Source organism: Salvia splendens, chromosome 6 (assembly GCF_004379255.2).
Source record: "Salvia splendens isolate huo1 chromosome 6, SspV2, whole genome shotgun sequence".
Taxonomy (NCBI): Eukaryota; Viridiplantae; Streptophyta; class Magnoliopsida; order Lamiales; family Lamiaceae; genus Salvia; species Salvia splendens.
Window position 1 is genome coordinate 29557449 of NC_056037.1, and position 26075 is coordinate 29583523.

Consider the following 26075-nt stretch of genomic DNA (forward strand, 5'->3'; position numbering starts at 1 on the left):
ATTTGGTGCTTGGCTAAGCATATGGCTGAATTGCTGTCACAATTAATCATTACTGCTCCCAGCTCTATCCCCAGATCTTGTAAGATTCCTTGTAGCCATTTTCCCTCCTTTGCGGCCTCTGTTAGTGCAATATATTCTGCCTCAGTTGTGGACAATGCGACCACCGGTTGTAGATTCGACTTCCAACTAATGGCTGTACCAAACAAAGTGAATATGTAGCCGCTTTGGGACTTCCTATTATCCAAGTTGGCCGCATAATCAGAATCACAGTAGCCTACAAGAATCTCATCTTTCTCAGACCATGCTTTTCCACCAAATCTCAAACCAATCATAACAGATCCTCCCAAATATTTCAAGATCCATTTCAGAGCCATCCAGTGTTCTCTACCCGGATCAGCCATGTACCTGCTAGCCACGCTTATAGCATGAGCCACATCCGGCCTTGTACATATCATCAAGTACATTATGCTTCCCACTATATTCGCATAAGGTATCGCACTCATTTCCCTTCTGATTTCATCGGTTTTAGGCGCCTGTTCTTTGCTCAACTTAAAATGGCCTGCTAATGGAGTAGAGACTGCCTTTGCATTTGTCACCTGATATTTCCTTATCACTTTCTTGATGTACTCAGCTTGCACAAGCCTCAGTTCCTTCTTCTTCCTATTTCTGACAATGTCCATGCCTAGGATTCGTTTTGCCTCCCCAAGATCCTTCATCTCAAACTTTTGTTTAAGCTCATCTTTTACAATCTGCAATTCACTCAAGCTTGATCCAGCTAGTAGAATATTATCTACATACAGTAACAGGTAGGCTATTATCAAATCTCCACTTCTCTTGACATATACACAGCTATCAAAGCTGGATCTCTCAAACTCCATCAGCTCCATTTGCTCATGGAACTTCTTGTTCCACTGCCTACTGCTCTGCTTGAGCCCGTATAGGCTTTTCTTAAGTAAGCAAACCTTCTTTTCTTCTCCAGGCCTTTCAAAACCCTTAGGCTGCATCATATAGATCGTCTCCTCTAGATCCCCATGTAAAAAAGCTGTTTTTACATCGAGTTGATGCAGCTCCCAATCAAAATGAGCTGTCAAGGCCAATAAGATCCGAATGGAGGTGTGTTTTACCACTGGAGAGAACACCTCAGTGTAGTCAATACCTTCTACTTGTGTGAATCCTCTAGCTACCAACCTTGCCTTAAAACGTATGCTTTCAACTTCCCCAACTTCAACCTTCTTCTTAAATAGCCACTTGCAACTTATGAGTTTCTGAGTCCCTGGGTCATTCACCAAAATCCAAGTCCCATTTCTCAACAAGGACTCTATTTCTTCTTCCATGGCTCTGATCCACTTCTGACTTTCCTTGCAATTTATGGCTTCTTCATAGGTTGAAGGCTCTGAGAACATGAGCACCTCTGCTACACAAAGAGCAAAGAAGCTCATATCATAATCTGAAAACCTACTGGACAAGCCTGCATTCCTCCTTGGATTTCTTCTGTTTCCTTGATTTGATGGATCTCCACCTCTTGTGTTTTCATCTGACTGAGAACTGGAAGCTCCACCTTCTTCTTGGTGTTCAGAGATTTCAACATCCTCATCAGCATCAGACCAAGCAGATTTCTCATCAAACTCAAACTCTTGTATGCTAGAGCTACTGTCACCACTAGGGGGTGCTCTACTTTTCTTGAATGGCATTTCTCCTTCATCGAACACTACATCTCTACTCACAATGATATTCTGACCCCCTTCATCCATATTCCATAACCTATACCCCTTCACTCCATCTTGGTATCCCAACATCACACATTTTCTTGCTCTTGGTTCCAACTTATTCTGCTTGATATGTGCATAAGCCGCACACCCAAAAATCTTCAAGCCTGAGTAGTCTCCCAAAGTTCCATACCATCTCTGATCAGGAGTCTCATTAGAAATTGATGAAGAGGGGCATTTGTTAATCAGATCAGCTGCAGTAGAAACAGCCTCTGCCCAAAATTTCTTTGGCATTCCAGAGTAGAACAACATGCATCTCACTCTTTCTAGCAACGTCCTGTTCATCCTCTCTGCCAGCCCGTTCTGTTGAGGGTTCCTTGGCACGGTCCTATGCCTTCTTATCCCTTTCATTTTACAGAAGCTATCAAACTCAGTAGATAAGAACTCCATCCCATTATCAGTTCTTAAGTACTTCAGCACTGACCCTCTCTCATTTTCATATCTAGTATGCCATTCTCTAAACCTCTCAAATGCTTGAGACTTCTCTTTGAGGATGTAAACCCATACCTTTCTTGAATAGTCATCTATAATAGATATGAAATACTTACCTCCACCTATGGATTCTGCTGGAGAAGGCCCCCATAAGTCACTGTGAGCATATACAAAGGGAGCTGTTGTAGTGTGCTTTCCACCAGAGAATGGTAGCCTTTTTGCCTTTCCAAGAATACAAGACTCACATTTGTTGAGCCTCTCTGATGTCCCCAGCCTCATTACACCCAGCTTAGCAAGCTCCTTGATGCCTTTTTCCCCCACATGCCCAAGTCTAGCATGCCACAGATCCAGGCTCTCTGACTGAGTAACATTTGCTGCATTGATCACGGTTTCACCCACCAAGTAATACAGGCTATTCTTTCTTTTGGCCTCCATGACTATTCTGGGACCCTTTGTCACCCTGAGCACTCCGTTACTGGACTCAAACCTGTAGCCCTTGGACTCCAGCAGCCCTAAAGAAATCAAGTTTCTCTTGATCTGAGGTATGAACCTCACTTCTGTGAGAGTTTTTACACTACCATCACTCACCTTCAGCTTGATTTCTCCAATCCCTCTAACATTACATGTCTGATCATTCCCCAACATTACTGATCCTGTGTGTGCTGTCAACTTTTGAAACCAGGATCTGTGGGAGCATATATGAAAGGAGCAACCCGAGTCCATGATCCAACATTCTTCAATTCTTGCCCCTGAGAGTATATTCAAGGCCTCATTGGCCTCCACTTCCTGAGCAAGATCTGCAGTATTTGAACCTGCATTGATCGCTTGTTCTTGCTTCCTTTTCCAAGCAAAACATGCCTTCTTCAAGTGACCCGGCTTTCTGCAATAGTAGCAGCTTCTAGTCTCCCTCTCTCCCTCAGCCTTATCTTTGTTTTGTTTCTTCTTGTTGAAAACTTTCTTGTTCTGACCCTTCTTCAAGAAAAGACTCTCAGCCACTGGATCATTTTGTCTAGTAGAAGTGGAATAATCATTCTTCTGCGATTCCCTCATTTTCAGAGCAGAATGAATTTCTTCATATGTAACCTTGGACTCTCTTCCAAGTAACACCGCATCCTTGAAGTGTTCAAAACTCTTAGGAAGCGAATTCAGCAGCATCAAGGCTTTATCTTCATCCTTGATCATTTCATCGATATTTTCCAAATCATCTACACACTTACCAAATTCTTCAAGTTGCTCTGTAATTCCTCTCGCATCTGAGAATCTGAATGCAAGGAGCTTCTGCTTCAGGTGTAAACGATTTGTAATGGACTTGGTCATGTACAATGACTCAAGTTTTGTCCATACTCCCGCAGCTGTCTCCTCTTTGGAGACTTCCCTCAGAACCCTATCTGACAAATTCAAGATTAGGGTGCTGTAGGCTCTATACTGCATATCCTGAAGCTTTCCTTTCTCTTTTTCATCGACCTCCGCTTCTTTCTCGGCATCGACTTCATTCTTCAAGATATTCCATAGGCCCTGCTGCATCAAGATGGCCTTTATCTTCAACCTCCACAGCCCAAAGTCATTTTTCCCGGTGAACTTCTCCACCTCAAACTTAGCTGTAGACATTTCTCAAACAGACGGTGGGCAATCGCCAAGATCAGCTCAAGTACCGGAATTCTTGGACCCTAACTATCCCAGAAAGCAATCAAGAACTCCTTTGGGAAATTCCCACAGACGGCGCCACCTGTTGGGTTGCGATGCCGCTGATCTCACACACGTAATCGAGAAAATAAAGCACGCAAACGATATAACGTGGTTCGGTGATAAACCACCTACGTCCACGGAGAAGATGACCGGAATCTTATTGATGAACTCTTTACAATTACAATGAACTCACACTCACACTCTACCGCTCACAACCGCTCGCTATCTTGAGAATTAATCTCTCTGGGTGTGTGTGTATATGGTGTAATTCTGCTACTTCACTACTGAGCTCTATCGAGCTATTTATACAAGATGCAATCAAGAAATAAAATCCAACTAACTCTATTTCCCAAAGTTAGTTATAATCGCTACTCGGCTCAAAGCCGAACTCCCTTCTCGGCTCAAAACCGAACTCCCTTCTCGGCTCAAAACCGAACTCCCTTCTCGGCTCAAAAACCGAACTCCCTTTCTCGGCTAGCTCAAAGCCGAGCTTCATTTCTTGATCTCTTCTTTGAGCTGCAGAGGCTCCACCACTCGATCAAATCAGTAGTTTGCATGGACACACTTTCACAATAACATTAATATTAATTATGTATGACAATGACACTCAAATCTTGAAGGACAAACCAGAGCCAGCTAGGTTTTCCTCCATGATCTTGCTCAACCTCTCCACCATTTCTGGTGTGAAATGGTTCACCCAATCTCCCACCACACCTTTCCTAAACAAATTCTTGTTCTCAAAATCAACAATGGCTCCCTTCCCTTTCTTGTTCACTTCCAGCTCCTTCATCTGCTCAAAGCTACACATCTTTGCTATTCCCTCCACAACCCCCTCTTCCTCTTCCTCCGCACTAACAGGAAACCCTAAGAAATCCGCGAGCTTCCTCAGGTGGAAGCCCGCGTCTTCTTTCACATCCTCATACCTCAAGAACAAAACCTTGTTAGGGTTTCTCAGGCTCTCATGCCAATACCCTAACATGTGGTCCCAGTACGGCCCGAACCCTATGGTTCCCCGACAGTACATGTCGAAACCCTCCTGGACCGACAACGGGCCAAATGAGTCCGGCCTCAAATTACTCATGAAGTGCCATATGGAAACAAATGTGTCAAAAGGGTTCCTCACCATGTACACTATCTTGCACTGAGATTCCCTGACAGAGTCTGGCAAGGCCCCTAGTGGGACATGGGTCCCCACGAGGTGGGGCCTTGGCAGACGCGACATGTCAGGGATCTCCTGGTTTGCAAATAGTTTGTACTCGAGGAAAGGGACCAGCGCATGGGGGTTGGAAGTGAGCAAGGGGTGGGTGGTCGAGTCGTGGGCGTAGAGGCGCCTATTGGCGACTGCGAAGCACAGAGCTTTGAGCCACGTGGTGCCGGACTTGGGGATGGTGGAGACTATGATATCTGTGTCTTCGGCTATATAGTGCTTTTGCATGGAGATTATGGCATCGATTTCTTTTGGTTGGCACCAAAAGTTTTGGTATAGATAGATATTTGATGTTCTCCAACCTCTCTCTTTTGGGAGTGTGGTGAGCAATTCTCTGCATTCTTGGCTTACTTCATCTGATGATGGTGTGTTGGATTGGTTTTCTATGGTTTGGGTGATGCCCATTTTTCCTAAGATTTCTCGATTTCTTTGTGTGATGCAAATTCAAGAAATATGGACATGTATTTATAGTACTTAATTGTTAGTACTTAATTAAATTATGTGGGGTTAATTACATTAATTGCGATGATAAAAATGCTACCAACACACATCTATATGATCCCATTAAATTACCCAGAAGCCTAAACTCTAAATTAGCCCTAATTCAAGGACTACGTACAAATGTACGCTTAGGAAGATTGTTCACTTTTGATTTAAAAACTATATAAAATTTATGGAGTACATCCTAATCTTGAGTTACTGTTTAGAGTTCGAATATTAATAATTATGCAATTTATTACTCATGCATTATTGATTTGAATGTGGTTTGTGAGTTGTTTTGTCAAGGACAGTATCTAACAACTCCAACAAAAAAAAGGTTAAAAGTGTAGCCTGTACATGCAAATGTCATAGCATATTAATTTAATAATATAATAATATTTAATTGATATAAAAAATATTACGACATCAACTAAGGGCATCCGCAGTGGTGCGGATGTCCCGGCGGAATTCCCCGTGGAATTCCCACTGCCACGTCATAAGGACTTCCCACTGCACAGTGGTGGAATTCCCCTGTGGAATTCCCGACGGAATTCCCACATTAAAAAAATTCACAAATTAACCAATTCCCAGAAGTAAATAATTTACGGAATTAAAATTTCGACGCGAATACGGAGAAAACGAACTCACTTTATTTTTTAAAAAAACATACTTCATTATAAAAAATACATAATTAATTAAAAAAAAGTACATTATTTTTAAAATAAAATCCGGCTCGTCACTCCTCAGATCCATCGCCGCCGGTTCCCTCGCCGTCACCGCCGCCGCCGCCCCTTCCACCGTCACCGCCGCCGCCGCCCTCGCCGTCGTTATCCGTCAGCGCGTCGATCCCCAAGTCGCGGCGCATACTGTTGACGACGGGTCTAAGCTGCCGCTTGTAGTGGGGGTCGGTCGTCGAGCGCCATTCCTGCATCGCACGTAACAAGGCGTCGTGTGCGGCGATGCGGGCATAGGAGGGGTTCTCGGGATCCGGCTCGTTCTGGGTGGGTGCTGCCGATTGGGCATCGGCAGAGGCGGAACTGCTGGAACTTCCCCTCGACAAACGCGCCGCGGCCCTTTGCCCAATCGGGCGACGGCGGCAGGCGGAGGATGTGGGAGTGGGGAACTCTGAATCGGCGGGGGAGTTCAGTGGAACCAGCACTGCTCCTTTAATCTCTGGATGCACTGATCCTCGTCCGCTTCGGCCAGCCGGATTCCACACCCGCACTGAACTTGGGCGAATCCTGCACCGCGAGATACACATCCCAATAATTGAATTCTCCGAAGCCCTTTTCGGAGTCGGGGAACTGCTGGTGAGACAGCAGCTTCACATCCTCGGCGGACATGCCGCTGGTTGCCGAGCGGAGGTTGTTTGTGTAAATGCCGGCAAATCGGCTGAGCCGCTTCTTCAACCGATCCCACTGTTTTCGGCATTGCTCGGAGCTGTGGGGCTTCCCCGCCGCTGGTTTGAACTCGAGGTAGCTCTGGCTAATGCGCCACCACATCCGGTTGATGTGCTGGTTCGCCCCGACATATGGATCCTCAACCACACTGATCCACGCCTTCGCTAGCGCGACGCACTAGTCTGAGCTCCAGATGGTCCGTTTGGTCCGGCTGGATCCCTCCCCCACGTCAGCAGCGTACGTCGGGACGCCCCGTCCCCTGCCCCTCCCTCGCCCTGGCCTCCCCCTCCTCTCTGTCGCCGGCGGAGTCTCCCAGACCGGAGAAAGCCCCAACTCCTCGAACGAGAACGTGTCGACCCCAGTGAACTGAGTCTCAAGAGGAGGACTCACCCGGTTGTCCGTCGATAATAAGTCCATAAAGGGCCGATAGACGTTGTCCATCGGCGATTAGGGGACCGACGGCCTACTCCCCCCCGGAGCGCCAGACGATCCATGCATCATGCCCGATGGCATTTGAGATTGGGGCATCATCCCGGCATCTGGGGCATCATCCCCGGCATCTGGGGCATCACCCTCGGCATCTGGGGGTGCGAATGAGATGAAGTTCAACGAGACGTATTTATAGAAAATAAAAAAAAATAAATGCAAAAATCGGAATTCCGTGACAGTCCACGCAATGGCGGACGTCAAGACGGAATTCCGCGCGTGTGTGGCCTAATGGCGGACGTTCGCCACGGAATTCAACCAAATCCGTGGGAATTCTGCCTCGAAGTCATCCACTGTGGATGCTCTAATGAAGCAAAAGTCATCGATTACGTACAATTACAACATCTCCGACCATCCAGATAATTACTCTATGATTTAATATGCATGGCACCTAAAATCGTCATTTTAAATATAATATATTTTAGAAATGTGCATTTCCAGATCTTCACGCCACTCTATTTACTTGGATCATATATATTCATTGCTAATTAAATTAGAAAATAAAAATAATTGAAACACGTCGAACATGAAACTTATCAATTTCCAAAACTCCTAATAGATATACTAATAAATAACAAGCTAATTAATAATAAGTGGTAATAAAACGAATTAGACAAACTTGATAGTCCAAATAAAAGTGAGTCGACCGACAACTTTAATTCCAAATAAAATATAAACAATTTTGGTATGATGAGAAAATGCTCCTAAGAGCATCAACATTCGTGCTCTTGCCAACGAGCACAGATGTAGGCCCGGACCCACTTTTTCTGCCTGCTTTTAGGCAAGAGCACAACACCCACATACGTACTCTTCCGCAAGAACGAGCACAAGGGTCCCACCATTCCATTATTCAATTTAAATAAAAACATTTCCACAAAATTAAAATACATTAAAAATACCTAAAATAATATTACAAAATACATTAAAAATTACATAATTAAAATCCTAAAAAATAAAAAGTACATAATTAAAATCATAAAAAATAAAAATTACATAATTAAATTCCTAATCAATAAAAAATACATAATTCAACTCCTAAAATAAAAAAACTACTACTCGTGGCCGAATTTCACCCAAATGTGTTTGATTAGGTCTTCTTGTAGCTCAACGTGGGTTCGGGTATCGCGCATTGTGTGTCTTGTTTCGATCCTCTCACCCACCGTCGTAAGCACACCTCAGCGTGGGGGAGACCTCGCGCTTGAGCTTCCGGCTTCATCCTCGTCGTAAAAGCTAGCCGCCCTCGGTCCTTTGTCGGCTATAATCATGTTGTGTAAGATAATACACGTGTACATGATGCCGGCGATAATTTTCACTTACCACAACCGAGACGGGGCCTTCACAATGTTGAATCGGGCTTGAAGGACCCCAAAGGCTCTTTCGACGTCTTTCCGCGCGGACTCTTGACGCTGCGCAAAAAGAACTCGTCTCGGGTCTTGTGGGTTGCTGAGCGTCTTCACGAAAGTCGACCACATTGGGTAGATACCATCGGCGAGATAGTAACCCATGTGGTATACATTTCCGTTGACGGTGAAGTCGATCGCTGGTGTTACACCATTCAACACATCATTGAAGAGGGGTGAAGAATAAAGCATGTTCAAGTCGTTGTTGGATCCGGCAACACCGAAATATGCATGCCAAATCCATAGGCGGTAGTCGGCGACCGCTTCAAGGATAAGTGTTGCGCCGCCTTTGTGGCCGCTTAAGTGTTGCCCCCTCCAAGCAGTCGGGCAATTCTTCCACCTCCAATGCATGCAGTCAATGCTGCCAAACATACCGGGAAAGCCATGGACTGTTTCGTGAAGACGAAGCAACCGTTGGCAATCATCGGTGGTGGGTGCCTGAAGGAATTCATCACCGAAAGCTGAACGAACGCCATCGCAAAAAATTTTAAGACAAAGGATTCTAGTGGACTCACTGACATGCAAATACTAGTCGAAGAGGTCGACCGTTTGCCCAGTAGCGAGTTGTCGGATGACACACGTACACTTCTGCAACGCCGAGAGACTTTGCCGACCGACTGCATTTGGACCTGTTTTGAAGTATTCAACACAGGCGGACAATGTGTTGACAATACGCATAAACAAGAGCTTTGACATGCGAAAACGGCGCCTAAAGTAATCTTTCGGAAACTGCGGCAGGTCGAAAAAATAGTCGGCAAGGAGCCTTTCGTGGGCTCCCTCCCAGTCACGATGAATGTAGCGGCGAGATGATCTAGTTGGTTGAGGAAGATGGGCAGGGGTATTCGCTGCGACATATGCTTCATAAGCGACACGATGTTGTTCGTAGTATTCTTGTTCTTCACGCTCCGCTTCCGCAATGAGATGGGTGAAATCCATTTGAGGTTTTGAGTGAGAGATGAAGGTGTAGATAAGTTGTATGAAAAATATGAATGAGAGATGAATGAGAGATATTTTGATGTGAAAAATGGATGATGAATGTGTGTATTTATAGATGATTTTGGGGAAAAAATAAAAAAAAATACAGAAAAACGGGCAAAAAACGGCCATTTTTTTGGGATTGTGAATTTTTTTTTGGTATTATTTTCGCTTTTTTTAAAAAAATAAAAAAATAATTTTCCAACGGATATGCCGTTGGCCAATCAGAACGCACCACATCGCCTGCTCGCTGGCACGGACGTGCTCGATGCATCGAGCAGCGTCGTGCCAGCGGCGCGAGCGCAGCGGCGGACAACGTCTCCGTGCCGCTGGCGCGGACGGACGGACGCGTCCCTGCTCGCCGATGTGGATGCTCTACCAGACTAGCTAGCCCATGTATCTCTATCTAAAATAACTGTGACTACTAGATAACTAGACAGGCTAGGATAATAATATTTTTAAGAAAATTGATGTAAATAGTAGCAAAAGTGTCAATTTATAGTATATGCATATTATTAATAGCATAATTACTATTAATATTTTAGTTAACACATATTAATAGGTAATTATATAATACAAAAAAAATTATAGTAGCCCTTAGGCATATTATATACACCTAAGGCAAAACACATACAAGTTTATTGTACTAATATATTTTATTTCATTAGATTTTTTATACAATTTTGGTTCATTAGATGCTTTTCATTAGATTTTTTATAAAATTTTGGTTCATTAGATTCGTGTATAGTTGTACTAATGAATTTTATTTCATTAAATCACTTTACAATTTTTCATTGCATTATGTCCTTTTACTAATGCATTTTGATTTAAGAGGTTCTCCTACTTTTATTTTAATTTTAGTTAATATTTATTTAACAAACTTTAAAATTTAATTAACTTTTCTTATGTTAATTAAATTTATATATTTTCCTGTTTCTTGTAAAATTAATTCAATTGTAATATCGATTCATGGATTTTTGAAAAAATGAAAATTTATTGATATTACCCATTATCAACTTATATATTTTGAATTTATCCAATAATTTTTAAGTTGATATTGCAATACAATTAATTTCAAAATAAATAAGAGACCTAAAGAGAAAAATTAATTAATTAAATTCTAAGTCCGTTCAATAAAAATCCAACCAAAAAACCTCTTAGATAAAAATGCATTAGTATAAAAATTCAATAGAATAAAAAATCATAAAAAGTCTAATGAAACAAAATGCATTAGTATGAAATTAAATATATCAGGACAAGGATTTATGCAAGTGTTTTGCCTACAATTAATTATAACATGTAGCATGATAATAAGTAATTTAGTTCCTAAATACAAGCATGTTGCAAAATTTAGAAATAAATTTAGTGGAAAATTATTTGCAAAGTAATGGCTTTTATATTTATTTCATTCATTCAGAAAATAAAAGCTGTAGCAGATAGAATCGATAGATAGTTGCTTAAATTATTACTACTCCATGTATGATTAGCGTGTGGTGTGTATATATCATCACTTTCCTTATAAACACAAGTAAGCAATTACCATGTGATACAAATTTAAATCTCATACCACTTTCATGTTCACCAACAAATTCTTCCACTCCATACACGGATACACCTCCACTTGAGGCTGCACCTACAGTTACAAATCTCTCATCAAAAATTTACATTCCAATCTTATTATAATCATAATCATATTCATATTCGTATTCATAATGTTGATCACTGCCTTGTGTTATTGTGATACCCGGTGGCAACGCCATCATGCTCGTCGTCTGAGTGGTACTCGAGCTCCAGCTTCACATACTCAATCGCACCCCCTATGATCGAGGCTTTGTCACAAACCTATGTTTGCAAACAAAATCCCCCAACGTCCTTGTTGGTCACGACCGGCTCTTTTCCCAAGCCATTGATCCCCACAAAGGGGCCTAAGCCTCTCTATAAAACTTTTCATTTTTTTTATTTAAAGACTAAAGGCCCAAAATGGTCCCTAACATTTGGTGTTTTTTTTATTTTGGTCCAAAACATTATCTTTTGGATTATTCTGTCCCTCACATTTGAAATCGGAGTCAATTTAGTCCTAAATTGACGGAATTGGTTAAAATTGACGGAATGTCACAGTCAACGCGATTTTAGTTGATTTTGACCAGATTAATAGTTATAACTATGTTTTATTAATGGCTAATACCTAATTAACCTAATTAATCAAAAACTTAAAAATGTAAAATTTAAACATGAAAATAAAAAAAAATCAAAATTTTAGAGGAAAAGCGACGCACAGCACAACGTCATCCGCCTCCTCGTCAACCACCTCGCCTTCGAAACCATCTCTGAGCACAGCAAATACGCCATCGCCACCAACAAACAATCGAATTCAAACTCTAACCCTAACCATAAAAGCAACGAAACAGAGGAAAAGCATCAAGGCGTCGCCGATCACCCCATGGACAATCAAATGCCTAGTCAAATGCACAATATCGTCACCAACACCTTGGCTATGAAATCCACAATGTTGCCGGTGCCGCACAAATCTGCAGCATCTCCGTCTCCGATCAGCCACTCCGACCTCGGGGAAAAAAACGGAAAATCGAATAAACAACAGAGTCACCAGTTCATCAAACAAAACAAAGGCCATGGATTACCAGGATCCAGCATCAGACGCAGAGAATTCGAAGATCCGGCTACTAAAACAGAGATGAAAGCGATGGCAGCCAGAGCCCTACGTTACCTCTGCGCAGGAAACGTATCCGTATGCAAAAGCATAACAGAGTCACGCGCTCTGCTCTGTCTCGCCGTACTCCTAGAAAAGGGGGAAACCGAAGTGAAATACAATTCCGCCATGGCATTGATGGAAATCACTGCCATGGCCGAGCAGGACTCAGATCTGAGGCGATCGGCGTTCAAGCCGACTGCTCCGGCGACGAGAGCGGTGGTGGATCAGTTCCTCCGAATCGTCGAAAAGGCAGATTGCGAGCTCCTAATCCCTAGCATTATGTCAATTGGAAACCTAGCGAGAACATTCAGAGCAACGGAGACGAGATTCATACCGGCATTGGTGAATCTGCTGGACGACAGGGAGCCGGAGGTGAGCTGCGAGGCGGCGGCGGCGCTGAACAAGTTCGTCGTTCATACTGTTGTGCTATCTAGCGATGCACGTGCAGGATAGTGAGACGTTGGCGCAGGAAGACGTGTTGATAGCGCTGGAGTGGTCGACGAAGCAGCAGCAGCATCTGATGCAGGATGAGGGCATTGTTACGCTCGTTTATGAAGCGAAGAAGAGATTCGAGCTTTTTTTATTTTCAGGTTTAAATTTTACATTTTTAAGTTTTTGATTAATTAGGTTAATTAGGTATTAGCCATTAATAAAACATAGTTATAACTATTAATCTGGTCAAAATCAACTAAAATCGCGTTGACTGTGACATTCCGTCAATTTTAACCAATTCCGTCAATTTAGAACTAAATTGACTCCGATTTCAAATGTGAGGGACCGAATAATCCAAAAGATAATGTTTTGGACCAAAATAAAAAAAACGCCAAATGTTAGGGACCATTTTGGGCCTTTAGTCTTATTTAAATGAGTATTTTAAATTTACCTGTAAAAAAACGGGTTAGGCCCATTCGATGTGAGGCCTGTATACTGAAAGCCCAACGCACATGAACCATATATCATAACATTCTTAACAAAGTCCACAAATTCTTATGGAGTACTATATAATTCCGAGACTTTTAAAGTTATAAACTACTTTATGCTTCTTCAAAACTTATAAAAGTAGATAATTGATCATAATTTACGTACATTTATAGTTACATGATTACATCTTACGCTTGCAAAAATGTCCCTTTACAATTACTGAATTAATCATTTAGCATATTGCATTTAAATTCCATTATACTAAATCATGTCACAAACAAATCCCATCAAATGTCAATCTTCAGACTAAATCTTGAATTGATTATTAATGTTGGATACTGGATAGGGATGACAAATACATGGACCAACCATATAAAACCCCCCAACTTGGATTTGAATAACAATTAACAATCTTATAGAGTTGACACGAAATCTTCCAACTGCACCTCTTTTTTTTAAAAATGGTGAGTTGTAATTATATAACAATTAATCAATTCTCAGTAAACCTTATAATCTTCTCAACTGGAGTTCATTGATTAGGAAAAATATACTAACATTTTGTTCATTCCTCTCCAGTGCTTTCAATATGGAAGGAATCAAAATACTAAAGCTTTCAATATTTATGATCCATCTCTTGTTACTTGATTTTGGTGTTTGTGAAGTGTATAGAGTTGGTGATGGAAGTGGATGGAACTCAGGCACGGGGACTAATTTCCTCAGTTGGTCTCAAAAATACAATTTTACTGTTGGAGATGTGCTAGGTTTGATCTTCAACTCTCATATTCTCTCAATAAACTACTATAAATATTCATACACAAAATCATTCACTTACAGTTTCTATTATTGTTGATGCAACACAAACACAGTGTTTAAGTACTCGAAAGCGCAACACAACGTGAAAGAAGTAACCGATGCAACCTACAGATCGTGCAACGCCAGCAACGGTGTAATCGCCATTTACGAGAGTGGCAACGACGAAATTAGGCTGACCGACGCAAAGAAGTACAATTTCATCTGCGACAAAGACAGCCACTGCATCGGCGGCATGAGATTTTCCGCCACTGTTCTAGAAGCTTCTACAAGCAACAACACAACCCCCACGGGGGCGCCAGCGCCCCCGAGTTCTGCTGTCTCGATAAATAGCAACGTGGTTCACAATATCGGAGTGGCGGCTTTGCCTCTCATATTCATGCTTTAACAGGAATATAAATCTCAACTTTTGTATTTAATGTTGTTAACATATACTCCATAATAAATCAAATGATTTTCCTTCCAACAAAACTGTATCTTCTTGAGTTATACAAAAGCAGAGCTTCCCTCCCATAAAACAAACAGAATATGAAAGAGAAATACCTATTTTCTTTACACCATGGCTAGCCGGTCGAGTTTTTATTGATCCCAACCGAGGGAGAGGTTGCAGAAATGGTGGATCCATCTAATCGAATGTCGGGACCTCACCGTCACCTCCTGGCAGAGACAGAGCTGAGGAGCATGGATCGCACCAATACGAGTTGGCCTTGTTATCGAGATCTGGCGTTGCTGAAGTTGAATTGCACAACTGCATCGCGGTGAACAAGAGCGTAGCAACTGTTCTGTCGATGGATTTCATGTCCTCAGAGTGGGATTCATGAGACCTGGATGTAATAGATTGATCATCAGCTCAATCTCAAATGATGATTATTTCATATCAAAAGCAATAATAGTATTTTTTTTAGCAAAGAAAGACATGATTAATTTATACCTGGATGGTCCAGATCTAGAAATTGATTTGCAGTTGTACATGTCTTGTTTCCCATTCTGACTGCATTCTGTCTGGTATCTCGAGTTCTCTGCCAGGCGGTACAGAGAATCGCGAAAGCAAACTCTGGTCGTCTCGGCCAACTATCAAATTAATCAGCATCTTCAATTAGTAAAGACAATATTTATACCACTTCCATCAGACTGGCAATTTACCTGCTGAGTCAAATTCTGTAGCTCCAGCAACGCAGATTCGTCCATGGATATATACTCATTCGTATCTTCACATTGATCAGATTGCTGTTCGAACATGCGAATTTCAGCCTCCAGTTCCTGGAATGTAAAACAACATATACTACTCATATAACCAAGGTTTTAACCTCTTTAAAGTTTAAAACTAATGTGGTAAAAATAATGGCTAATTGAGAGTATATAAGATAAGCCAAAGCATGAATGATCAGTGGAAAAGGAGTGAACAGATTGGTAAGCAACCTGTTGGTGTGAAAAATGGGGTGCACTTGAAACGTCGTTAGTAGTGTCCTGGACATGATCACCAAAATCAAAGGTCATCACGTCGTTCCAGCTTGAGGTTTGCGCGATATTCTCAGACCCCTCGCCCACTTTGAAAAGCGAATCACTGCATAGACAACGGAGGGATCAGGGCTTCGAATCTATGAAGACATGAAGCAAATTAGAGGCTAATTGACAGTAGTACAAGAAAATGTCATCAGCCTCTTGAATTTTGGGAAGATCCTTGAGATGAACATCCCAACCATCACTCTGCTGGCTAGACAAGATGGGGTGGTGGAGTTGCTCCACCTCTGACGATGAGCTGCAGTTTCCAACCCACGAAGGCCACCTATCGCCCCATGATCGAAGCCCCTCCTCATCTTCCGGCACTGTCACATCTTCGTCGCCTCTGCCATAGTACCACTCCATGGCCTGATTATGTATCACACACATGTCACAACACACGAGAATACTCCCTCCGTCCTCTAAAAGCATTCCTTCGGGACGCGACAAAAGCAATCCGCGAGCCAAGTTTTTTTCGTTTATTTCTCACTTATATGAAGTTAAAAACCAAGTAGACATATTCCATTCTCAAAGCAAATCTTTATACTTCCTCCGTCCAAAAAAATAGACTAATTTTACCATCGTTGACCGTCCACCAAAATTAGACCAATTCTAAATACGAAAACTTTTAAACAAATATACTAACCCTACACATCATTCTAAATATGGACCCCACAATCTACTAACACTACTACCACCACCTTTTCCCTCCATCTTTTTCACTTTACCAATTACGCATTAAAACTCCTGTCATTTGCAGTTTTGTCTATTTTTCATGGACGGAGGTAGTATGTCAAAATTACATGAGTTTCCTTTTGCTCCAAGCAAGTAAACACTGACCACAATCTTAATCAACGAAGTGCCTAGATTTAGGCATGTAGAAAAGATATCAAATCTAAACACTTTGTCAATTTCAGTTTAGCATGAAGATGAATTATTTCAGGCTGTGTAAGAAATACTATAGAAATTAAAGCAAGAGCCCTCAAGCAGAGAAAAACTAGAGAAATTTAATCAGATTAAGGCTGAGGTTTTAAAATGAGGAGTTAATCATAAAACACAAACAAAATTCAAGTAGCTAAAAGATTAGGGATTACCTGTTCGTAATATTTGTTAAATTGTGTGAAGCTTTCTTTCAGTTCAAGGGCAGAAAACCTTAACAGTAACCTTTACAGTCCGAACTAAAAACAAAGCTTCTATTTATGGTTTTCTGTTCTGTCTCAACGGACATTTTTGCCCTTCCTTCGCTCAGTTACTACTCATTCTCTGTGCCTTATCTAATAAGCACATCTCGCTCGTGCCGAGGTAATGGTTATGTACTCCCTCCGTTCTGTAGATTATTTAAAAGTAACCCGAGTTTAAATACATAATTAGTAAAATAAGATAAAATAGAAAAAAGAAATAGTTAAAATTAAGCAATGGAGGGTGTGACCTATACATAATAAAGTAAAAGAGAATAAGAAACAAAATTTCATAAATAGATATTGACTATTTCTATGTGAGGGACGAAAAATGAAATATGACTTATTTCTGTGCCATCCACAACTATGAGAAACAAATATCTTGGGGAGACAAGATACGGGGAGACGCAGTGCAAGCATCTCCTCCTCGACGAGAAGGGGTCGAGCCGGTGTTTTGATTGTTTTAAAAAAAACTGAAATTAATTACAAATTCTCATTTTTCCAAATATAACCGCTACATCGCCATTCATCATTTTTTTGTTTTTTTATCCTCCAATTTATTCCAAAATCATCTATAAATAGCTTATTCATTACATAATTTTTTACACCAAAAAAAACTACCTGTCACACTATTTTTTCTATAATTTCCATTATCGATTCAAGTATAAGTAACAATGAGAAAATAGCTCAGTTGATTGCCTTAGCGGAGCGGCGTTATAAAGAGTATTATAACAACCTTGTCGCTCCTCCATCTCCTGCACAAAGAACCCAATGCTATATCCATCATGATCCGGAGGAAGTTGTCCCACAACAACAAAAAATATTAAGAATATTTTTAATGCAATTAAGAACGTTAATTTGTGTTTCTAAACATATTACAACTAAAATTTTTTGGAGCGGCGTTATAAAGATTTTTTAAAATGTTTCTAAACATTTTAAAAAGTGTCTTTATCGTTAGGGTCCCAACTAAAATTAGAGAACGTAAATGAAAGCGTCCTAAAAAAACAAAAGATTAAGTAATTTGCCCTTCATTTAGGAACGTTTTTTTGTTGTATCCTAAAATCTTGTTATTTTTTAACATTTCTAACGCAAGTAAGTGCGTCTCAATTTTTATGTCCTTAAAAACTAAGTTTTTTGTAGTGTCCAAATGTTCATTCGGGATTATTTTTTCGAGCAACCACGGTGGGGAGAGGAATACTTTTGACCTCATTTCCATATGAGCCGAGAGTTATTTTTGCGAATCGCAACTACTTAGGCACCCATGACGAGTACTTCCAAGAACGACCAGACTCCACACGTTGGCAGAGTCTTACAACAGTGCAAAAGTATACATCTGCAATCCGATAGCTTGCTATTGGACAAATTTTGGATATGTTTCACGAGTACTTGCACATTGCCGAATCCACAACCGTATCTCTCCCCCATATCTTTTCTTTAACTATTCATAAGCTTCACACCATGATTTTTAAGCGAAAGAAAAGAGTACGAGATACTCTGAAGAGAAAAGTAACGATACCTAATTTTCAAAACAAATGTGTGTCTAGTATAAATGAAGAAATGCTGGATCGAATAATATAAATAGTAATGAAGTTGAGATATGTTAAGGATAATATGATGTGGAGCAATATCTATAAATTAAAAGGAAATACTACTAACTTTGATGAAATTAATTGGATATTTTTCTTTGTGATCAATTTATCGGGTAGTGATAGAGCAGCATTAATGTAACCATACAATTTATATTCAACCATAATTTTTGACCCACTCTCCACCTAATTTCTTTTAAAATAAAAAAGTATAAAGGTCATTATATTCTAATAATATGGTCATTTTAATATCTTCATCAAAATTTACATATTATTATTACTGTTTATTATTATAATTTGATAAAATGAAGGATTAAAAATAATTTGTTAGTGCTCAATTTGGATGCTCTATCTATATTAGATAATTTTATATCCAAAGAATGAATAACAACAAAAATAATACTCTATGATGCAATATTGCCAAAGGGTGAGGAGTGATTACAAACACATAGAAAGATGTGGGGGGCAATTTGGGGAGGTCGGGGAAAACGTGTCTACTCATATATTGGCATTTGTGGCTGAGAATTGAGTGGGACCTACCGCAAGGGTGAAGTAGTGGACGAGGAAGCTCCATCAAAACTACAAGCTTATTGGTTGAATATATCTAGGCGCGCATGTGCTGGGACACGTGACTTTGGAATAATTAATTTGTAAAAAGCGCTTCAACGTGAAGCTTTACTCGCCACATGGCAAAGTATTGCATTTGTAGTAATTAAACGTTTAAGGCATGAAGGCAATTTCATGTGCTACATTTTCTATGCAAAGCAATAGGTTTGGCCATTTACCAAATTAATGGCCTTACAAGGAAGGAATAAAAAGATGAAATCTCTCATTCAAATTTAATCACGTGTCATAAAGTTTATGTTTATGGTCGGATAAGTATGAAGTGATAAAAAGAATGAGTATCACCAATTAAAATATGAGCAAGCTCTCACTCGTGGTTGTGGTTTATTTCGTTAATTATGTTTAATTTATATAGTTAGTATAGGATTAATATAAAGACTAGGCGATTTGAAATTGAAGGGAATTTCCTCCTCTCTTTTTTTTTTAAAAAAAAGCGGGCATAGTCCGATTACAAATTAACGAACGTAAGAAACACTTAAACCATCATGCATCAACCAAATACTATGACACAAGGGAGGGGGACTCTAAAGCATGGACACCTTTATGAAAGTTGTATGAGTAATGTGACGGGTTTTTTCTATTTTTGTTCTAGAATAGAGTTATCATTCCTCGTTTGTATTGGACTTTTTTTTGTTCCGGATTTGGGAGAGACGCATGACCCTCATGCGTCTCCTTTTAATGAGACGCATGACGATTATGCGACTTTCATAAAGACGCATGAGGGTCATACGTCTCTCTTTTTTTTCATTTTTTTTAACGACGCATGAGGGTCATGCGTCTTACGAAGAGACACATCTCCCTCATGCGTCTTTTATACTTTTTAAATTTCACGGACGACGCATGAGCGTCATGCGTCTTAGGGAGAGACGCATGAGGCTCATGCGTCTCTAACTTGCTTAAATCAGTGCCCCAGGCAGAATAGGCAGAATCCGCGAGAGAAAGAGAGGAAGACAAAACTTGGCGATTTCTTGGCGATTTCGTGGCGATTCCCTTCATATTTCGGTAAGTTTCCTTCAATCTTTCAACATTGCTCCCTTATTTGTTGTTTATTTGCATATTATTAGGGTTTTTGACAAATTTATTGTAAACTTACTAAATTAGGGTTTATTGAAAAAAATTATCTTTAATTGTTGTTGGTTTGTATATATATTTTTGCAGAAATCATGCAAGTATTCGTGAGTTTATATTGGGGTGGTAGAATATATCAACTTCCTCAAGTGGGCATTTGTTATGATCCTCCTCGTGCGAGAGCTTCCATCGTATTGGATTCATGTGTTTCATTATCTGAATTAATTGCAATGATATGTGCTAAGATAAGAATAGATTCAAACCAACACTTCATCGAAATATCTTGGAGGCATTGTTTCTTGGGTACCGGTACGAGTTATGTATGTACTGGGGTTGACAGTGATGAAAGTGTGTTTTTGACTCAACTTTATTTTACCCAAATAATACCCGCAAGTGTACGGGGTTCTTGTAGCATTTAGCAAGCAAGAGTATATCGTATCCCACAGAGACAATTAAGTGTAAACCTAAGTACCACGAACAAATTTCAACTACTATCCAGACAATCAGGAAATTTGGTTTTGAAACTAAAAACTACTAAAAGCATGTAAATTCAGAGAATAAAATAGAACAAATAAACAAGAGAGTGATAAAGCAAGTTGTGTAGATGATGGAGAAATATGCAGAATTCAAGGATCCGATGCACAACTCATAGCTTAACCCAATTAAAACCAATTTACCATTTAAAGTCTCTAGAATTGTTGAATCAATCACAATTGTAGATTAAACCCCCTCCCGAGGTGAGAAATCTGTAGATTAGGTGTAATAAGTGAAGTCCCCTTCTAAATCTTAGACCTAACTCCCAAAGGTTTGATTAGATTAAAGATCCCACTCATAATCTCAACTCTCCCGAGTTTTATTGAATTAAGGTGTGAATTATTCTTCTTTCAAGATTAAATATTTCATCTCCCAATTACTCTAAGAAATCCTAACACTCCCAATTGGTGATCAAGCAATTGATAGGAAAAAGCACAAGAATAATTCAAACAATTACAAGAGCAAGATAAAAACGAAATTAATTGGATTAAAACTATGAATCAATGCATCTTCACCAAGAATTCTACATAAAAGGTTTAGTTACTCATGTTCAAGGTAGATAACAAAAAGAAACTAAGAAAAACAAGGGAAACCATGATACGGATTACAATTGGCGGAGGAATTGAAGCTTGAATCTCCAATCTTCTTCCAAGAGTGCTTCCTAGAGAGAGAGTGTGTGTTTTTTGCGGCTTGGAGAGAATGGAATCGAATAGCCCTAGCTCTTGCCTCTTATTTTTCCTCCAAAAATCGCGTCTGAAAATCAAAAAATCATCAAACTGACGGACCCGGCCGGGTGTATTTATTGCCTAGGAAATTCACCCGACCGGGTGGGATGCTACTGGACTCCTCGCGTGTTAAATGAGTCACCCGGCCGGGTGGAATTAATGAACTGGAAATTCACCCGGCCGGGTCGCCCTTGCTCGGCAGCTTCTGGCCTTCGGCAGACTTCACGTTGACACCCGGCCGGGTGGAATTTAACCACATGATATTCACCCGGCCGGGTAGTTCCCTTTTTGCTGCATTTTCACCTACTTTTTGCCTAAAACACTCAACAAACATGTGAACCCCAAAATATAGAGTAATTGGCTGGAAATAACCATTTTGAGCACCGAAACTCAATAATTATGCACATCAACATACCAATCACAACACTATAAATACGAGTTTGTCAACTCCCCCAAACTTAGACTCTTGTTTGTCCTCAAATAAGAATAAGAAATTATGAAGAACATACTCATGCATAGAGGTGGGATTGATGTATTGCTTCAGAAAATTTTTCAAAGCAAGGTCGAAGGTAGGAAACATACAAAAATCAACCAAACATTAATTGAAACTACTGTCTCGTATATCACTTGGTGTCAATGCTCTCATAAGGTTTAGGGAGTGTGATTTTTTTTTTTTTTTTCATTTTCCCTCTCACTCAAGTGTATAAGAGATAATATAAACACTCAAATCAAGTAACATGTAATGCTTACCATAGGCTTGCTCGACGTCAAACGTCTCCTCTGTTCGGATGTGAAAGTGAACCTAAGATCAGAAAGGTCTTTATTCGGGTTGTAATGTAGGCTCTTTGGACGGTAGGGAACATTTAGGCTATAGTGACTGAAGAATATACTTGAAGCACACAATCCAACACTAACCATTTCCAAAACAAAACTCAGATAAGCCCGATTTCAACATGCTTCCTCCTAGCCTCCAGGACCCACTTATTGCTGTCTCCAACACCACAATTTTTCATTTTTTCTTTTCCTAGACTTCGTCTAGCTTATACCTCCTATTTTTATTTTTGTTTCTTTTATTTTTTTTTTCGAACCCCTTCCTTTACAAAAGCAACGATTGTGCTTCCCTTTTCTCAAGGCTTTCACTTTAGAGAGTGATTTAAGATATTACTTTTCAACAATCAAATACATTTTGGCTATGAGAGCTAACTAGGGATTTACAAGTGTATGAGGATAATCAAAGAATGCCTAACTTCATCTCCTAAGTTCACATCCACTATATATAGACTTGACATGACGAGAAGCAAGTTCTAGAAGTAAAAGCATGTACCCAATTGTATCACACATGAACAAAATATGGCTCAAATCTCACCGGGATTAGCATTGACCAAGCAAACAAGCACTTCACTCACAATTAAATCATGAATTGATCACGCAGGTCCCTAACCATTCTAACCATAATTTTCAAGACAAAACAATTATCATCATCAGCTATCAACCCTTCTCTTAGCGCAAATTATCTTACATTCATCCATATTCGAATTCGAGTCCCACAGGCAGGACTTACACCAAATGACACCAAAAATCCAAGATTAACTAAAAGAAGAGAAAGAAAAAGAAAAACAATAATCTCAAGAACATAATCTTTAAACAAGCAGGGGAAGGAGCAACCGATCCACGTCAGAACCCCCCAAACTTATTCAAGACAGGGAATAGAATAAGTTTGAAGAGCAGTGGATGGTTGAGGTACCTCTATTCCGAAGGCGGCGGGAATCTCGCGTAGTAAGCTTGGTAGAAAGCCTGTTGTGCTGCATCACTAGCGTCGAGGCGAGTGTGCAGGTTTTGCAGTTGTTCCCCATAGTGATCAAGCCGGTTCCCAAAGTTGTCCAACCGGGTGTCGCACTGGGCTCTCCAAGCCATCGCCTCCGCATTCGCTTGATTCCAGCGGGCCTCTTGTTGATCATGGCTCACCTGAAGCGAGCGTACTCCTGCAGCAATTTCCGCCAAATAGTCATCCCTGGACGGTCTCCCCCACGGTCTACTCCTCTTGGGCCGACTGCTTTGACCCACTTCGAACTCCGAGGCGGTCTCCTCACCTTCCTCATTCATGGTCGCCGGCGCATCTTGAATTTGCAGAGGCTCCTCGGGGATATTAGGCTGCGGCAAGTAGTCCGGTTCCATAAAGACCGGCCTAGCGTCTGGGGCACCTTCTCCTTGAGGAGGGTCATTTTCGATCTTCTCCATATGAGCCGGGGAGTTCAATTTCCAGTTCTCTTGGTAACTCCATCCTCCGACTGCGAAGAGCTGAGGGTCAGGGAATCTGATGCACATCCCCGGTTCTATCCTGAAATACCCCACGCCCCGGCTATCAACCATTATAATGGCCGCCCTCTTGAGCGTATCCCAGTCCAGTAGGGTGGGTCCTTGATCCTGTATCCGATTTTCAAAACTGACCCCAAATTTATATGCCAAAGCTGCCACGATTCCCCCACAACAGAGCTTTCCCGTCGTCCTCTTCGACTGTCTCTCCAAGTGCTTAATCATGTAATGACCCGTGTTGATCCTCCTTCGGCTGAGCATTCCCCATAGTAAGAATAACATTTCTGATGAAATGCTTCCCGCTTCTGTGTGGCCAAAGGGTAGGTAGACCAGGGCCTTCGCCATGTATCTCAACACTGGGTTTCTGATGGCGTTGATTTTGGCCCTCGATGGATTGAAGGCCGCTTCAGTGGTAATCAATCGCCAGAACTCGTCCCTCCTATAATCCGCAGGCCGAGGGTCCTCCAAAAGGCCTTCTTCACCTTCTTCCCTCAACTGGAAGAGCTCGTTCATTTCATCGACGGTAAGATCGTGCGCTTCATTCATGAGTCGGAAGGACATCGACTCAATCCGTTTCCCGGAGTACTCCACTTTGAGTGTGGTGAAGAACTCTACAGTCAGGGCCCTGTATGACCCGAACTTCCTCGCGAACAAGTGTGTGAGATGGCCGGCCTCGACGAGGATGTCCCAAGAATGTTTGATACCGAGGCCGTTGAGTGTGCTTCGACTCGGATATCTAGATAGCATGCTATCCAATGCCGCTAAAGCATCCCATTTCTTCGACTCACCTTTGTGGAGTGTGACACCCACTGTGCGAGGTTTTAGGGCAATGTGATGGGTACCTAGAATGAGGCATGTTAGAACAACCAAGTAAGGGAGATAGACTCAATCCCTATGCATACCAAATAAACAAGTAAGGCAAAAGCAATTAGGAAGATAGACTCGATTCCTACATTTACTTTCATCACAGACAATACCGAGGAGATAGGCTTAATCCCTCAAACAAATCACACAATGAGGGAAATAGACTCAATCCCTAAAACTCACAAAATCATCTACAACCCCCAATATAGAATAATGACTCACACACACTTTCATCAACATTGATATCGCAAGCAATAGCAAACTCATAACTTAAGCACCAAGCATCAATTGCAACAATTTAGCTCATGCACTCGTACAAGTGAAGCACCTAACCAACATCAATTCAACTTGCATAAACTATAACATTCCTACCCATCACAAAATACAACTCCATATCCATGGCTAGAGAAGCAGAGAGGTGAAGAACATACCTTTGTTGTGTAGATTAAGAGAATTCGAAAATTAGGGCTTTTTCTTTGAGCTCTTGAGTGAAATCCAACAATTGCACAAATTAATCGGGCCAAAATACTCAAACACGGGATAATGTGAGATGGGTGTGGTGAATTTTTGATGGGGGTGTGAAATTAGTGTGAATGTATGTGTGTTTTGTGTGAAAATTGAAGAGGAAGAGAAGAGGGGGAAGGCGTCGGGTGAGAGTAGGGAAAGAGAAACCGGGTGTACCTGTTTTATTCTAGGTTTCGCCGAGTCGTACCCGGCCGGGTGGATATATTGTACTTGAAAATCACCCGGCCGGGTGAGACTCTCTGGACCCTTCCTTCACAAAAGCAGCGACCCGGCCGGGTGTATATAATACACTTGAAAATCACCCGGTCGGGTGAGACTCTCTGGACCCTTCCTTCATTATTTTGATGACCCGGCCGAGTGTATATAATACACTTGAAAATCACCCGGCCGGGTGAGACTTCTGGGCATTTTTTTGAGTTTTCCACAGCTAATCCTGCACAATGACAACTCCCAAGCAAAACCAACTCCACTTTTGATAGACTACTTAACACAAAAAAAAACACATAAGACCTTAAACAAAGAAAATGAAAACAAAGAGACTCAAAAGAAAAGAAACACAAAAAAAAAACGATAAAGTTACCTACTAGGGGTTGCCTCCCCCGAAGCGCTTTTGGTCAAAGTCGTTAGCTCGACATCTCCACAGCCGATTACTGGGGCTCCAAGGAGAGTTGGAACACTTCTTCCTTCTGCTCCATAGTATGAAACGTCTTCACATTCTGACCATTGGCCGTGAACACCCTCCCATCATCAGCTTCAAGTTCTAAAGCTCCATTCTTCATCACAGTTCTAACTTTGAAGGGGCCGGACCACCTCGACTTAAGCTTTCCGGGGAAGAGCTTCATCCGAGCATTGAATAACAACACCAAATCTCCTGGGAAGAACTCC

General features: G+C 41.1%; 3 protein-coding genes and 1 pseudogene across 3 annotated transcripts; 2 read left to right on the forward strand and 2 right to left on the reverse strand.

Moving 5' to 3' along the window:
• Window positions 1-4491: 4491 nt before the first annotated feature.
• LOC121807447 (cytosolic sulfotransferase 15-like) lies at window positions 4492-5496 on the reverse strand. Its single transcript, XM_042207681.1, has one exon. The coding sequence runs from the start codon at window positions 5494-5496 to the stop codon at window positions 4492-4494; it is 1005 nt and encodes a 334-aa protein (XP_042063615.1).
• A 2192-nt stretch (window positions 5497-7688) lies between these two features.
• LOC121809077 lies at window positions 7689-13161 on the forward strand (annotated as a pseudogene).
• Window positions 13162-14049: 888 nt separating this feature from the next.
• LOC121809078 (basic blue protein-like) lies at window positions 14050-14744 on the forward strand. The gene is made up of 2 exons (XM_042209630.1): window positions 14050-14224; window positions 14330-14744. The coding sequence occupies exons 1-2, from the start codon at window positions 14050-14052 to the stop codon at window positions 14659-14661; spliced, it is 507 nt and encodes a 168-aa protein (XP_042065564.1). The 3' UTR covers window positions 14662-14744.
• Window positions 14713-17014, reverse strand: LOC121806647 (protein LNK4-like). The gene is made up of 6 exons (XM_042206764.1): window positions 16868-17014; window positions 15916-16142; window positions 15693-15837; window positions 15417-15533; window positions 15205-15344; window positions 14713-15097 (listed from the first exon to the last, which is right to left on the reverse strand). The coding sequence occupies exons 2-6, from the start codon at window positions 16137-16139 to the stop codon at window positions 14899-14901; spliced, it is 825 nt and encodes a 274-aa protein (XP_042062698.1). The 5' UTR covers window positions 16140-16142; window positions 16868-17014; the 3' UTR covers window positions 14713-14898.
• Window positions 17015-26075: the final 9061 nt, after the last annotated feature.

Bases quoted from the DNA above. Each gene is read 5' to 3' on its own strand.
- LOC121807447 (XM_042207681.1), bottom strand. From the start codon at position 5,496: ATGGGCATCACCCAAACCATAGAAAACCAATCCAACACACCATCATCA.
- LOC121809078 (XM_042209630.1), top strand. From the start codon at position 14,050: ATGGAAGGAATCAAAATACTAAAGCTTTCAATATTTATGATCCATCTC. The intron at 14,225-14,329 runs GTTTGATCTTCA...ACACAAACACAG, and splicing joins TACTGTTGGAGATGTGCTAG to TGTTTAAGTACTCGAAAGCG.
- LOC121806647 (XM_042206764.1), bottom strand. From the start codon at position 16,139: ATGGAGTGGTACTATGGCAGAGGCGACGAAGATGTGACAGTGCCGGAA. The intron at 15,838-15,915 runs GTACTACTGTCA...TTGTCTATGCAG, and splicing joins GAGGCTGATGACATTTTCTT to TGATTCGCTTTTCAAAGTGG. The intron at 15,345-15,416 runs GTAAATTGCCAG...TTAATTTGATAG, and splicing joins TACAGAATTTGACTCAGCAG to TTGGCCGAGACGACCAGAGT.